This window comes from Odocoileus virginianus, chromosome 14, assembly GCF_023699985.2.
Source record: "Odocoileus virginianus isolate 20LAN1187 ecotype Illinois chromosome 14, Ovbor_1.2, whole genome shotgun sequence".
Classification (NCBI taxonomy): domain Eukaryota; kingdom Metazoa; phylum Chordata; class Mammalia; order Artiodactyla; family Cervidae; genus Odocoileus; species Odocoileus virginianus.
In genome coordinates, this window is record NC_069687.1 from 63,431,854 (window position 1) to 63,448,002 (window position 16,149).

Genomic DNA, 16,149 nt, shown 5'->3' on the forward strand with positions numbered 1-16,149 from the left:
CACGCCATCTCTCCCACATGTTTATCTCCTAAATCTCAATTTGAGAGGTGGTTAAAAAGAGCACAGGCTTAGAGTCAGACAGACAAGGGTTCAAATTCTGATTTTTGTCATTTTGCAGCTGTGTGATCTTGAGGTACATGCTTAACTTCTCTGGGCCCCCCGACCAGACCTAGAAAACCGGCAAGACTCACCTCCACCCTGCATGATTGCTGTGAGGACAAATGAGGCCAGCTAGTCAGACACGGCATGTGGCACATAGTAGGTGTTCAGTTAACGCTGGCTCCCTCCCTTTAGCTACCTTTTGTTGCTCCTTTAGTGAGAAAAGGTTTACTCCTGGGTGAGAGATGGCTGGCTGTGTGTCTGGAGAATACATCCTGCAACGTTGCTCCCATGGAGGGCTGGTAACCTTGGCGAGGAAAGGCCTCTCGAAAACCCCAGGGTCACCTTCCCTGTGTCCAAGGACAGAGGCCTATTTTTAAGCCACCCCAGCAGGATCCCAAATGCACGCTGTGCCACCCTCTGAACGATACCGTTCATCGCCCAACCCAGCCTTTCCTTTGATCTAAAAAGAGTCCAGGGAGATGGCATTTACCGCCAGGAGGATGGCAGGAAGCACAGCTCTGGCTTCTCTGGACGCCGAGCTGACGGCCCCCAGCGTGCTGGCATTCAGCAGATGGCATTCTGGCTGAGATTTTCAGCAGCTTCCACTCCACCAGGAAAGGAGATTGCCAACCCTGAGAACTATCCTGCCCCCTCCCTCTCACAGAGGCTCTAACTAGCCTTTTACTGAGCCCTGGGCACACGCCTGCATGGCCCTTTGTGTGCAAAGCTGGCAGCCTCACAACCCTTCAGGGGGACTGTTCTGCCTTCACTTTCCCGGTGAGGAAACCCAGGCAGCAGAACCAGGCAGGGGCGGGGGGCCCTCCCTCCACCCTGCCCCACCAAGGTGGCCAGGCCTTGCTAAGGGCGATGAAAGCGGTACCAGCCTCTCTCCCCAGGAACACACCCACACTCCACACACACAGTTTGATGGACAATGTCTGGGGCTTCCCGAACCCACACACATCTGCCCTCAGATGGTGGCCCTTCCGTAAGATGTCTCCGATTCAAGTGACAGTGGGAGGAAGCAGCATGGTGCACATGTGTGTCTGTGTGTGCGCACACACACGTGTGCACACATGCTAACGAGGAAAAAGCAAGGCTGGTATTGGCAGGCTTTCCGTCACCCAAAGCAGGGCAGGGATGTCTGTCTCCTTCAGCAACAGAGTACCTTTTCTATTGGTGGGTTTGAAAGTGGATTAGAAAGAAAACAACCACGCCTCCCTCACCTCTGCCAAAAAGAGCAGTGACATGCACCCAGGAGACAGACACCAGCCTGATGGGACTTTGTTCTGTGTCAGAGGCCTGGTCGGCCGGCACTCAGGGTGGAAAGGGGCCAGCCCACACTGGGAACCACCATGCAGCTCCTCCCTGCTCCTGTTCTTTGCAAACAGAACCCAGTCAGTGCAGCGCCACAGCCTGACACTCCTGTCAACAGCTGCGGGGAGGCCTGGGAGGGGGGCTGGAGGTCACGCGACACTGCTCGTTGGGAGAAAAGGCCGCTCCTTCCAGGTCTAAGTGGCAGCCCTCTTGGCTCAAGTGGGCTCTGATGCACTGAGTTCCCAGGGGGTGAGGTCATCCCCCGCCCCAAGTCTGTTCAGCAGAGTTGGGATTCCCAAGCTGGCTCTGACCCTCTTCTGGACCCCTCGGTTGAGGTCTCGTCTTGATAAAGGGGCCCGGGAAACTCCAACTTCAGGAGCACCGGCTCTCAGGGTCAGGGCCCCCTGCTGTGGAGGAGGGTGGGGGGATGCACCCTCATTCTTTCTGGAGGACATCACTTCCCCCTGCATCTGACATTTACAAAGCATCTGCTCCAGGCTGGGGCTGCGCGGGCTGCAGGCGCACACGCACTGACGACTCAGCAGAGCTGAGGCCAGTGGGGGGATGGACACAGACACCATGATGTCCTGAGGGGTCAGCACCATGGGCTGGGGCCAAGCTTCTCAGAGGGGCCGCTCCGGGGGGTGCTAAAGGATGGGGAACTGTGTTTCAGGCTGGGGAACAGCACAGACAAGGGCCTGGAGGAGAGAACAAGCTGAGTGCACTTGGGGAAGGGCAGGGAACAGAGTGTAGAAGGCAGAGGAGAGGAAGTCAAGGGCTCTATCACAAGGTGTCTTAAAGGCTGAACAGGGGAGGTTAAGGCCCTCAAGAAGACTCTGGGGGCCACTGAAGGGTTGGAAGCAAGGAAGGAATCCCTGAGGATCCATCTCTCTGAAGAATTAGATTCAAGTCCTGGGCCCTCCCATAGAAACTGCCCTTTCCTCTCTTCCCTGCCTGTCAGAATGACCTGGCACGACGGGAACAGGGAATCCAGGCCAGGTTTCAAACACTGCTTCCAACGGCTGGCACAGTCCTGCCCTCAGCACCTGCTTCTCCTCCAGGCAGCTTCTGGCAGCCACCTGCTGATAAGCCAGCTGATTGGCCAGCACGCTCCTTCTCTTTCCCTGAGGGCAGCCACTCCCCCAGCCTGGGTGGGGCCCAGAAGCCCCACTGTTCACTCCTCGCCTTAGCCCTAGGCTGGAACCTGCAGGAACCTGGTCCCAACTTTGAAACAACAGATCCACTGGCCCTACATTTCAGGATCAAATGCAGCTGGAAGCTCTCCTAGAACTTCACTGTTCTGGCTCCTGGGCTTCATGAGCCTGAGGGCTGGGTAGCATTTGCTGGCCCCGAGGGGTGGTAGCCTACCCCTGCACTCCCAGTGTATGCCAGGGGCGAACCATGCAGCCCATTCATTCACGGCCTCACCCTGCCAGGCGGCTTCCTCAAGAGGAAACTGAGGCCCAGAGAGGCAGACATCCCGGCCAGAGGCCGCCCAGACTGTGAGGGCAGTGCCTGTTTTTGAATCTGGTCCTGTCTGACCCTGGAGGTTGCATCCTTCCTGTTTAATGCCTCATTCCTCCCCCAAGGTTTCTCACTTACCCCCTGAACTACAAGAGAAAAAAACTGGCCATGTATAAGAGACAAAGGTGGAGTGAGGCTCGGCTGGGTCTCGGGCGGCGGGGGGTGGAGGGGGGGGCAGGGGTGGCGTTGCTTGTCATCAATCAGCCTGTTTTGAGCAACTCAAAGGTCAGGGGATGGAAGAACTTGGGATGAACAATCAGCAGCATCTAAAAAAAGAAAGCAGATTATAGCAGTGGGATGGAGCCCCAGTGCCTAATGGCCCCAAGGTCAGAAAAGGGGACTGGAGGTGGGCATGACCAGAGAGGGAAACCTCCCTGGGCCGTGTGGAGCCTGGGCTGGTCCTCTGCCCACCAGATCTCCTGTGATCCTCCTGACAGCGCTGAAGGAGGTGACCCCTACCAGACCTACTGCCGCTGAGGAAGGACGGCTCAGAGAGGTTGGGAGAGTGGCCCAAGGCCACACGGCCAGGAAGTGGTGCAGTTAGCGTCAGAACACATACCAGCCTTCTCCCGCGGCTAGGAAGAAGATGCTATGGGTGCTCCGGGCAAAGGGTAGACGTTATCCCTACCGGGAAGGAACAGCACAATGCCTGGGTCCTCAGCTTTCGAGTCCTTCCCTGCCATGATGGCTCTGAGGCCCACAGAGAAGTGCCTCAAAGGTGCCCCTTCCACTCTCCTTCTTTCTCCAAAGCTCCAGGTTTCTCTTTCATCTCCCCCAGATCTGTGAGTGTAGACTGAGGATGCCTGCAGGAAGTCTGCATGGGCTTCTGCCCTCTGACCCAATGGGTAAAGGATAAATGTTGGAAATGTACACTCAGGAGTCCTGATAAGAAACTCCATTTCATACATCCTCAGCTCTGATGACCCCAGAGTTGTTGGCTCACTGGGGCCTCTCTACATCCCTATGAACCTATTTCTCAGATGAGAACATTAGGTCCGGATGGGGAGGGGTTGGCCCAGGGTCACGGTACAGGCAAACAGCTGGGTCAGGATTTGACAGATCTGGATCCAAAGCCATGCACACTCTTGACACTATGTGGAATCGCTTCCCCAGCCAGCCAGGAAGTACCTTTGGACTCATCACAGGGCCTTGAGAGTGCGACCCACCACTGTTGGGTCCTATTGCTCCTCTCTGCTTCATCAGCTTCAGGAGCACAGATTCCTTGCCTTCAAATAATTTGAAGTCCACTTATGGAGTCCCCATCTTACATTGGCTCAGACTTCTCATGGAGTCTCCTATTTATTCCTCATCAAAATCCCATAAGGGAGACATCATCATTCTCCCCATCCTAAAGATGGGAAAGCAAGGTTCAGAGAGGGTGAGTGACTTGCCCAGGGTCACACAGCTTAGATATAGAACCGAGATTTGAACACAAGACTGCCTCCAAAACCAGTGTTCTTTCTACCCCCTCTCTTAGGGATTCCAGCCAAAGACCCCATCTGCAATCTCTCTGTGACCCTTTGTAAGGCTCTGGGCCTCAGTGTTCTGATCTGTCAAATGGGAGGTGGGACATGGTGATTCCGAGCATTCTCTAGTCCTGGGAACAGAGTCCTCGAGAGACCTGTCTGCAGGGATGAGGGTCCACACCATCCCCAGAGACGGGAAATTCTGCTGTCCCGTGTCCTGCCCTTGAAGCACCCAGAGTCTTAAGGGGAAGGGAATGTCTTCTGAGGGTAAGGATCTGCCCCTGTGGGGTGGAAAGTTACTAAGCAAACCCGGCTTGGAGACCCAGGGCACGTGGGTGCCCACCCAGCTCATAAATCCATTGTCCTTGGAGAAAAGGAAAGAAAATGTGTGTCTGTGGGACATAATTATGATATAAACAATGTGTAATGTTGAGGATGTAAACAGAACACATGTGTTAATAGCTGTGGGCATCCTGCCAACTGCCCGTGCTGACCCGACTCTCCCACCCCACCCACACCCCCGAACAGCTTACTCATTAAAGAATTTTCTCCCCTCTGTCCAGCATGAGATGAGAGATTGCCCTGAGTCCCAGTAAAAAGGAGAATGAAGGGGAAGGGACTGACATCCAAGAATGGCCGCTACTCAGAAGTACCTCCTGCTAAGTGTGGGAAAGTGCTGAGGCTGGCAGGTCGTGGGGGAAGGTAGAGACCCAGAAGGGGGCAGGTTGCCTCATCTTCCTGATCTATAAAATGTGCCTAAAACCTCCCAATGTGCAGAACTGGCAGGGGGATTATATAAGCTAGAGGTTGTGAAGGGCCCTCCATGTGTTCAGCAGATGAGCACTGGAGACCCCACGGTCAAAAGGCGCCTTCGCAGACAGTTTATCCCAGACCCGTGTGATGCTCCAGTTGTGTCTGCCACATCCATGTCAAGTCCCAGTCGGGCTAAACACCAGTGCCACTCCAGCAAAGGACACTGCCTCCCTGTCCTCACTCGACTTCCAGATAGCCTCCACAGTTAGAAAGTACTTCCTTTGACCGAGCTGAAATCTCACTGATGTCCACACAGGTCTGGTCATGTCTATGTTTGGTCCACGGGGCCCTTCCCTATCAAGTCTACTCCCCTGCCTCATGGATCTGAGACATGTAGGATGTGAGACAAACAACTACAGAAGTTGATGAGCAACTAAAAAGAAAACTGCCAGACAAATATAAATGCTCACAGTTTTAACACTATGAAGGTTTCCAGGGCACATGTGAAATGCCCCCCACCTGACCCCCTGTCCCGACGTGGCAGTCATCTATCCAACATCAACATCCCTTCCTTCTAGTTGGAATCAGGTTGAACTGCTTGAGCTGTGAGCCCTTAGGCAAGTCACTTTCCCTCTCTGTTCTTGCAACATTTATATGGGACTAAAAATAGTAGCTGTCTCACAGGTCTGGTCCTGAGGGCTAAATGCAGGCGCCTGCTGAGAAGAGTGTCTGGCACAGACCGACTGAGTGATACAAGCTAGTGGTTATTACTATTCTTTTGTGTCTGTCTCCCTTCGGAGTGTCGGGCTCAGCGGGGAGCAGGGGCTCGCTTGCCTAGTGACTACACAATCATAACAGGTGCCCCCCTGAGCACCCACTCTCTGTCAGACACTTTGCAGGCCAGAGACGTAACATCATTATCTCCTTTCTGCAGAAAAGGGAATCGAGGCAAAGAGAGGCCAAGGCATCTGTCTGGATAATAAGGCTCAGACCCAGGGATGGAGGCACCGGCCCATGCTGTCACCAGCTCTGCTAATAATGACAGCGCAGCATGGGGACAGGATTCTCCTGGCCTGCAGGAAAACCTGGGTGCAGGCTGACGAAGTGCTCTTGCTCGGGCCCCATGCCCTTGCTGAGGGACCGGTAGGGGCTGCCTGTGGCTCTGAGTGAGATGCGGCTGCGAGCCCCTTCAGTGGGAAGGATGTGGGCAGCAGTGACGCCTGTCAGTGGGGCTGGGGGTGACCGAGCACAGGCCAGCTTTTATCAGGCAGATGGGACAGGAGGAAGGGGTGCGGAGCTCCAGTTCCCCCCTTCTCCTCCAGAGCAACACTCCCAGAGCCCACCTCCACCTTAAGAGTTAGAGTCTCCAGGCCTGGGGTGAGGCGGGTGGAGCTGGGGAATGGAGCTTTTCTATAGGCAGTCTCACTCTGGCTGCTGGGGACAGAGGTGCTTCACCTCCCCAGGACAGAGAAAGTAAGAAGGCGTGCCTGTGGGAAGGACAGCCTGTGGGAAGGGGGGTTCAGGAGCTCAGGGTGAGGACAAGGAACCCCGGGGGCAGTGTCCCACAGTGGTGGGGAAGGGGCTTTGGGGTCAGGCGGGCTTGGGATCAAATTCTGCTCTGCTTCTTCCTTGCCACCTAGGCCACGGCAGTTCTCAGGATCCTTCTGAGCTCAGTGTCCTCGTCTGTGACGTGGGAGCCAACTTCTGGAAGACGCGTCCTGACAGTTTAAAGAGATGGAACAGAGCAAGGGCCTGGCATGGGGCAGGCGTGCTACGGTGCTGACCATTTGGCTTCACCCCCCAGGCGGGTGCTCACAACCGACGGCACATTGGCCCCGTTCCTCTTCCCTCTCTGCTTTAAGCTCCTGCCACACACCTGGCCTCTGGGCTTCTATTTTCAGCCCCGATAGAGCAGCACCAAGCACAGAGAGCCCTTTGGTCCAAAAGAGGAGAGAGCTGACTTTCTGTCCATGGAGAAGATTAAACAGCCTGTTCTGAGCAGCCTTTGTGGCCCAGCCCAGCAGACACAGCGCTTCATCCCAGTGGGCAGTGTGGCATCTGAGAAGCTGAGTCTCCTGACTGCAGGCCAGAAACCCTTCTTCCTCTGACCTGATCTCCACCCACCACTCTGACTTCATATTGTCACCCCCACTTGCACTGGGACCCCCAGAACTCTGCATCTCCCCGTCTACACGCCCAGTTCTCCCTTCCCTTGGGCCTTTGCACATCTAATCCTCTGCCTTGAACAGCCTTTCCCATTCCCTTGTGGCTAACTTCTCTGCTTTCTGGTCTCAGCTGGACAGCACCTCCTCTAGGAAGCCTTCCCTGCTTCTCCTCCCAGCCCCTGGGCTCCTCTCCCCAACTTATCATAACTGCCCTGTCCTTGTTAGTCTCTCCCACTAGACCTGGTGGTCTGGGGGGCCAATGCAACTGCAAAATGCAACCTGCCATGCAGATTCTCCTCATCAGAAATGAGATGTCTTGGACAGGGCTCAAGGAACCATGGGGAGCTGCTGTCTGTGCTATGAAAGGGAGGCCTCCCAGTCCAGCCTTTTGGCTCGAGGCTTGCGGTCACCTGGGGCAGGGTTCTCAAGGCAGGACGTGAAGGGCACTTGTCAGTCACCCGCTCTAGGGGCCCCAGGAGCAGGCCTGAGGGCTCGCCTTTCCATGGGGGCAACAGTAACCGCGACAGCCACCGCCCTGGGCATTGTGCTAAAGCCTCTGCCTGCTCTATGCTGTTTAATGCTCACCCCCGCCCACTGTGAGGGAGCTGTGCACCCCTACTTCAGCTGAGGAAACTGAGGCACAGAGGGAGTCCTTGCCCACCATCACTGCCCTAGGAAATGGTCACGCTGAGATGGACCCAGGCAGTCTGATGACGAGATGTGTCTAGACCGGGACACCAGATCTCCCGCTGCTGTCGGCCACGGAGCAAGCTCATCACAGCCCTTAACCGCTGCCACCCCCAGACAGAAATGCATTTGACACCGTAACACGCAACACAGACACACACCGGAAGCAGAAGTTTCTGAGAAAAGAATACTTCCTACCTGAACACACTCGATATTTTACTTTTTATCCTAGTCTGTCATTAAAGGGCTTCCCTGGTGGCTCAGAGGTAATGAATCTGCTGTCAAATGCGGGAGACCCTGCGTTAGATCCCTGGGTCAGGAAGATCCCTTGGAGAAGGGAATGGCAGCCCACTCCAGTATTCTTGCTTGGAGGATCCCATGGACAGAGGAGCCTGGTGGGCTACAGTCGCTGGGGTCGCAAACAGTGGGGCACGACTGAGCCACTAATCTGTCACTTTCGTGTCATTAAAGGTTGTTTAAAAGCTGGTCTCACATGACCCATGGTAGATAGGCCACTTGATCTGGTGGCCAGGCCTTGTCTAGGTGCCAGCCCCTCCCTCTCTGAGGCACAGGGTAACAGTACCTCATGTTCTGCAGTGACATAACCAACCACGTGACTGTTTTACTAGAGCATTCCATCCTTCTTCCACCAGTGGTCAGTTCTCGGCGGAGCGGGTGGGGGGGGTGCCAGTGGCTGTCCATTCATTCATGACTGAACCCCAGGGCTAGTACACAAGATGTGCCTGACAGATGTCAGATAAATGAACGAAGATGCACATTCAGGCAAGTGCAGAGCAGAGCACACCCCAGGGTCACCCCAGCCTGGGTGCACAGCACTTAAGCAGAGATCAGGGTGGCTTTAGGGCAACCGAGCCACGGAAGACCATGACAGCAGACAGAAAAAGGAGACATTTGAGTGGCGGGAGGCAGATGTTCAGTGGGACTTTCCTTCAGATGCCGCCTCCTCCAGGAAGCCTTCCCTACCCCCATCACCCCAGGGCTCCCTCCTTTCCTGCCAGGGGAGACAGAGAGGAAAGGAGAGAAGTGGGATCAGAAAGAGGGTACAAACAGAGGGAGGCCTTAGTTCCTGCTGGCTCCAGATTCTCCCCGGCAACTTCTGTACGTTTCCTATGCACTGGACAGACCTGTCCCTCTTTCTCAGTTCCAGGGATGGGTAAGACTGCTCTCCACTCTACCCCGCCCCGGCCCCAGCATCCCCGTGGGCCAGCACCAAGAAACCTCGACTGGTCAGGGTCCCTAGCCGTGTGCTGACAGCCCGGCAGGGCTCAGGGCTGTCGGAGGAAGCACTGTCACTTCGAGAGGCTCAGGGTCAGGCCTCAGATGGGGGGCTATAAAAGTGATTCAAGACCCGTGGGAGGGAGGCAGACGGGGCTAGACGAGGCAGGCAGGCCCAACCGGGCTTCATGCTGTGACTGGTGGCGGGGAGAGGTGCAGAGAGAGGGACGGCACTGGTTGGGTCGTCCGTGCAGCCACCGTGATGGCTGTAAGGAGCACGACAAAGGCTGCTGTCCTCCCAGAGCTGACACAGTCCAGGTCTAGGGACAAGAGCGGCTGCTGGGTCCTCGGAGCATGGCCCCTCTGCCAGAGGGCAGAAGACCTGACCCACGTCGGCCCAGTAGGCCTAACGCCCACCTGGCTCTGGATCCAGGTCGAATAGAGAAAGAGGCTGGGCAGGGAGGGTCCCAGAGTTGCCCTGGAGCAGCAGGTGCCCCTGGTCTGGATGCAGCACCTCCAGACTGACAGCCGGGTTGGGGAGACTGGATCTCCCCCTTAACACCGGCGTGCCTTTATCCTTTATGTCTCCAAGCCTCCATCCACCTCCCTGTAAGATGGGGATAAATATAGACCCTCTAAAGGGTGCTAGGAGGATCTGAAATAGGTGGTGTGGGTAAAGCCCCTGACTCAGGGCACAGAGCAGGTTCAGCACACTTCCCGTACCCGGGAGCTTCAGGACACCGCTCACTGACCTGACACTAGAGAGGGCTGTGGACTCGGTCAAGCATGGACCAGCTTAATGATTAAACCCAACCAGCAGCTTGAATTCAGCCTCTTCTCCAACCAGAACTACCAGCAAATCCCAGAGTGAGCCCCAGGGGCTCATGGAGGGAAGGGAGGGGAAGGTGCTAGTGGAGAAGGTGGCGGGTGCCTCCCCCCACCCCCTCCCTGTGGAATTCTGCTCTCCCCTCCCCTGCCCTGCGTACACGGTTCATCTTTTTCCTTTGCAAAACCCAGATTAAGCCTAAAGGCGTGCAGGGGGAAAAAAAAAAAAAAAAGCCATGTGGTGGTGTTAAAAGAGAGGCCTGGGTCTGCTAAGCCCAGCTTTGCCATTGCCTGACTGTGTGAGTTGGGGCAGGTGTCGCAACCTCTCTGTGCCTCAGTCTCCTCATCTGTGAAATGGAAGAGAATGACAACTTATTTTGCAGGGCTGAACTGAAACCAGAAAGGGAATGGGTAATGCACATAGTAAGAGCATAGAAAACATGAGTTCCCACGCCGACCCTTAATGCTTGTTTATAGGGCATTGCAAGGGGCCACCACGGTGCTGCCCCTCAGTCGATGACAAAAGACATTCCTTTTGGGGGGGCATCTCCTTATCACATGCAGTAGCACAGAAGGGGTACTCAATAAATGGTATCTGAACCATCGGTTGGGAGGCTACTGCATGTCATGGGAAGACTGCAGGACTTTGGAGCTAAATAAACCTGGATTTCAATCCTGGTTCTGCCAATTGGATAAGTCATGTGAAGGGGAATGTGTCATTTTACTCTCTGAGCCTTGGTTTCCTTATCTGTAAGACGGAGATGATAATGCCCACTTTACAGGCTTGTTGTGAGAACTCAGTTCATTCATTCATTCAACAAATATTTACTGAACATCCATTATGTCCCACCCACTGCTGCAGATGCTGAATATATGGCAATGAACAAAATGGGCAAAATCCTCCTGGGGGAGACAGACAATAAACAGCTAACTGCACAGACCATGTAGCACGTGGTGATCCACGCTAAGGAGAAACCCACAGCAGGAGGAGGGAGTAGGGAGTGCTGGGGGCAGGGGCAACGACAAGAGCTTCCTGGAGCAGACACCATGTGGAGGTCTGGGGGAAGAATGTTCCAGGCAGAGGGATCGGCAAGTGCAGGAGCTTTAAGGAGAAGTGTGCTTGGCATGTAAATAAAGCCACATATGCAGGAAGCCTGGCATGGAATCCAGGTGCTCGGCAAATGCCAGCTCTCTATTTCAAGTCCCATAGAAGGAACCCCACGCATGTGTCCTTTTCCTGAGAATGAAAGCGCAAGGATTTCTACAGGGCAATGCTGAGCCAAGGGCTCTTTCTGGCTAAGATGCAGGCAACACGTGCGCTCCACCACCAGCTTTGGGGCCCCACCGAGCCCGGCTCTGCCCTGGGCAACCAGGGATATAAGATGATCAAGACATGGGCTCTGTCCTCAGGTAGCCCCAAGGAGAGTCATGGAGGTGGGTGATGACAAAGCAAAGTGGTCCGATGAACATGCAGAGACAAGAAGGTATTGAGGTGGCAGAGTAAAGGATGGGATTGGGCGTGGGTGGTCAGGGAAGGCTTCCTGGAGGAGGTGAGCTGGGTTTTGAAAGATAGACTAGACAATGAAAGGATATTTTGGGTGTGGAGTGTATCAGGTACTGAGCACAGAGGTGTAAAAAACGGCACAGCGTGTGTGAGAAACTAATTACGGGCAGGTCAGAAAACAATAAATGGTTCTTCATGTTCTTGGCACCTGCAGCCTGATGTGGGGCAGGAATTAGTTTTAAACCCAGTGCAGGCTTCAGTCCCAGTGGAGTCTGAATTTTTCACTCTTAGCTACTGCTGCGAGTAACCAACCTTAACCCCAGGTTCCCAGCCCCGGGGTGGCCCAATCCACAGAGAGAGGGCTGAGTGGGATGGAGACTTCATAAATATCCAGCTATATTTAGCCTACCCAGCAGGCTACTGTCCCTTCATCTACCCCAAAGCTGACCCACAGGTGGCAGAATGGCTTTTTTAGTAGAAGAGCATAAATGTTTCTTAATTAAGAAATCCCGCAAAGGGGGCTCCTATCTTTGTGGCTGGGAGGACATCTGCTGTTCTATTTGCCAACATCCCCGGACACCTCCAAACTGGGTGGGTGGGTTCTCTCCCTCCCCATTAGCGCCATAGCCCTGGCCACAGGGGGCATGGCCACACTCAGGTAAGAAGACCTGGATTCCAGTCCCACCTCTGTCACTGACTAGCTGGTGACCCTCTGCTAGCAACTTCACCTCCCTGAGAATCGGTGAATTCTGTGTGCACTGGCCTGAAAGCTACCCAGGCAGGGACTTATAAGCAGAAGGAGAGGCTCCTCTTCTATAAGCCAGCTTTGGGAATGCAGGAGTCAGCACCATGCATTTCAGTCCCTCCCAGAGGAAGAAACAACTATTTTATATATATATATGTATTTTATATAGCTCTAGAGCAGAGATGGGGTGATACCTTCCTTTCCTCCTAAAACCTCACATGTGTGACCCTCACCTTCTTCCCAGGATGCTACAAATGCCCAGCCTTAAGGCAGAATAAAGACTTATTCTAAAAATTTGGGGGCGGGGAGGAGGGTAGGCAGACAGACACAGATCCCAATCCCAACGCGCCCCGCCCCCCAACACTAGCAACATGACCTTGGGTGTGTCATTTCCCCTCCACAGAGCCTCAGTTTTTTCAATATAAAACTGGGATACACGCCTTTACCACGAAGCTTCTTTGCATACTGGGCACTGAGCCTCCAAGCCTCTGAGCAGCGCTGATCTATTCCTACAGTTACCAGGTATTTTCTAGCAAAGCCTTCGCTAGCCCACGCCCACCTTTTCCCAGCTCTGAATCCCCCTACTCTGGCCCTGAAAATTCTGGGGTTGTATTAATTAGGGGGCGATGCGCTCAGCAGCGGCGGCTGCGAGGGGTCTAGAGAGCCCCCAGCTGAGCGGACACCAGAGGGGGGCGCAGCCGGGGTGCGCGTGGGAACGTGGCCAAACCAAGCAGCATGTGCCGCGGCGGCGTTGAGCGGCTGGTAACTGAGGTACCCCTGCGAGCACCCCCCGCCCCCCACTCTCAGCCGCTGCAGTCTCGGCACAACTGGCGGCTTCTGGCCGTCGGAAGCTCTGAGAAGCCTGGCTCCATTCACGCCCCGGAGCGCCCCGGGCTCCTTCATCAGCGCCCGTGGGCTGGAACAAAGGCAACGCGGGGCGCGCAGCATCGCCCCAACGGCCCCTTTGCGCATCTAGCCAAAGCCGGGAGAAGGAGCACGGGGGTCCCCAAGGTAACCAGGACGCTGTACCCGCCCTCCCGGAGCGCAAAGCCCAGCCGCTCCGCGCGCGCTGAGCCGAGAGTCGGGAGGCATTGGAGACTCTAGCCCACGGCGCCCGCCGAGAGCGCTAAGGGAAGTGGGGGTGGGGTGGCTCTCCGGAAGTCACCCAGAGGGTCCCCCGAGAAGAGGAGAACCCCAGCGCCTGCCTCCCGGGCAGGGCTTCCCTGCGTACCTGGAAGGGTCCTGTGCACCGTGTTGCCCATCGCTGCGTCGGGGCGCGGCGTTGGCGGTGGCGCCGGCGCCCTCGGGACGCAGGGAGGCTAATTACGTGCTGGGCCGGGGACCCGGGCCGGGGTCTGGCTCCGGGGCATCGCGGCTGCACCGGCGAGCCGGCGGGCTGCAGCTGGGGCGGGTGCCGAGAGGGAAGCGGCGGCAGCAGGAGGAGGCGGAGCCACCGGCCCGGGCCCGCCGGCTCCACCCCCGCCTCCCGCCGCCTCCAACCACGCCGGGAGGGGCGGGGACCGCGGCTGCCGCATCTTTTGAAAGTTTGCTCCGGGAGGCGGGAGGGGAACCGCCGAGCATCCCGCTCTCGCCGCTCCCGCGCCCGGGTCAGGAAGGCGCGCTGGGCGGTTGGGTGCCCTTGAGGGTGTCAGGCTCGTCAACCGGCTGGCCTTTCAGTCATTAACTCCAACATTTTGAGAAGGCTTAATGCGTGCCAGGCTCTGGGCCACCGGGGGCCAACCTCTTGCCCGCAGAGCTTCTGTGAGGGGGTGCGGGCGTGGGAAGGGTCCGGAACGAAAACACCGAGCACAAGGTCACCTTGGACAGTGTAAAGAGCTTAAACAGTCCAACAAGGGTGACAGGTGGGGGTGAGATCTTGCACCTACAAGAGGGAGAAACCTAGGCAGTGTCCACAGATTGGGAGGAGGGAACCTATAAATCATTAATTAAAATATTTATTGAGCACATCCTAAGTGCCATGCGCTGCGCTGGGCACTGTAGATACAGACAATGCATGCTAGTAGTGAAGACAGCAATAACAAGCAATTAGGATCAGATAATACAACGATCAAAGCTAGGACAGAAATAAAACAAGACTGATGGGGTGACTCCGTGGGGCTTAGGGAGAACCTGGGAGCAGGCCAACTCCATCTGAGGAACAGCAAAGAATCAGCATGGGAAGAGTGGGGGACAGCGTCTCTGGCAGAAAGAGTAACAGGGATTCCTCATTCATTCATTCACCCCACCTCTCCAGTAGGGGAACCCAGATCACACTCAGTAGGGCATGAAGCCTGCTAGCCCCTGTCCTCACAGGACAGGGCTCCATTTTTCATATCAAAACACGGAGGCTTAGGAGGGGCAATGACTTGCTAAAGAAAATCTAATTTCAATCCAGTTTTTTTCCGACTCTATTTTCCATGCTCTTGTTTCCCTTGTGACTTTATGAAATATGTTATTACCCCCACTTCTCAGACAGGCAGATTGAGCCTCAGAGAGTGGAGAACAGGTGCCTCAAACTTCCGGGTAAAGCTGGCTGGAGCTCTGTGAATGAAAGGTGGGTATCTGGGAGACACCTCCCGGCACCAAGTTCAGCTGTGGTGCCTTCTGCCTGGAGTGCCTGGTCCACCCCAAAGGGTTCTTGTTCTTCAAGGTCAGGTTAAAGTCTCCACCTCTGGGAAGACGTCTCTGTTCCCTGCCACCCCTGATTTGTCACATATGCTTGAACATAAGGTGGCCTTGTGTTTGAGCCGCTGATTTCTCATATCATGACTGCTCTCTCAGTCAGCTATTTTTTTTTTTAAACTTGAGGTCCCGTTTAATGTACCCTTAGGAAGGGTACATTAGTTTCATATACCCTCAGTCCATGTGAGTTTGGGATGTATATAGAGGTCAGTATTATTATAAAAGGAGTCTAGAAAAGTTTACTCATATAAAACAGTGCAATGCAAACAGTATTTTGTGACTACAAGTGTCCCAAAGGGATAGTCACAAAGGGAGGGTGTTGCCAACAGGCCTTTTAAAGGTCACTTTCAGAGCGCTCAAATAACTGGCAGTGCTGTGCAAATAAAAAATGCACACCTGCAAATGAAACCCCAACTGTCCAAATGCTCTGCAGATGGTACCTGCGCAGGGAACAGTGGCCCGTGGTCACCTGACATGTGGATCCAAAAGAGCTGTGTTTAACATCTTGGTCCCTGTGGTTAAGGTGTGCTCTGGAAAACCAAAAAGTCTTCCCCCTGCCGTCCCACCAGATGATGGTGACAGTGATGTCAAAGCCATGTGCAAAGAATTTGAACCAAGTAGTTTCTTGAAATTTAGACTGAACAAAAGCATTCTTTCCAAATTAATATTTTATATAAAGATGATCTAAAATATTTATCTCTCAATAAGATCTTCCCTGGTGGTTCAGTGGCAAAGAATTCACCTGCCAGCCAGAAGACATGGGTTTGATCCCTGGGTCAGGAAGATCCCCTGGAAGTGGAAATGGCAACCCATTCCAGTATTTTTGCCTGGAGAATCCCACGGACAGAGGAGCCTGGTGAGCTACAGTCCATGGGGTTGCAAAAGAGTCAGACATGACTGAGCGACTAAACAACACCACCAATCTCTCAAAAAAGAAATAAATATTACAAATAGACTTCTCTCTATCTCATCTCCACCCTTTAAAGTTTATATTGTTCACCTTTACTGTGCATCTTTTACTGGGAGAATAGACATTGCCCTTAACCTTTACTTGGGTTACCAAGCAGTCACACGTTTGTGGTAGTTGCTCACCTCCTCTGAGGTCCTTCTGCACTTTGTCTTTTCTGTTACTTACATCTTCAG

At 54.6% G+C, this 16,149-nt stretch overlaps 1 protein-coding gene and 1 long non-coding RNA gene across 2 annotated transcripts in view; one reads left to right on the forward strand and one right to left on the reverse strand.

Moving 5' to 3' along the window:
- The window catches only part of NEURL1B (neuralized E3 ubiquitin protein ligase 1B), a 44,520-nt gene extending 30,731 nt beyond the window's left edge, over positions 1-13,789 (reverse strand). The window contains exon 1 of the mRNA XM_020870260.2: positions 13,556-13,789. Within this exon, the coding sequence (XP_020725919.1) occupies positions 13,556-13,586 (31 nt within the window). The 5' untranslated portion in view covers positions 13,587-13,789. The remainder of the gene's footprint in view (positions 1-13,555) is intronic.
- On the forward strand, positions 13,085-15,914 carry LOC139038292 (uncharacterized). The gene is made up of 3 exons (XR_011491288.1): positions 13,085-13,335; positions 14,797-14,878; positions 15,715-15,914. It is a non-coding gene; the product is annotated as an uncharacterized lncRNA (long non-coding RNA).
- Positions 15,915-16,149: the final 235 nt, after the last annotated feature.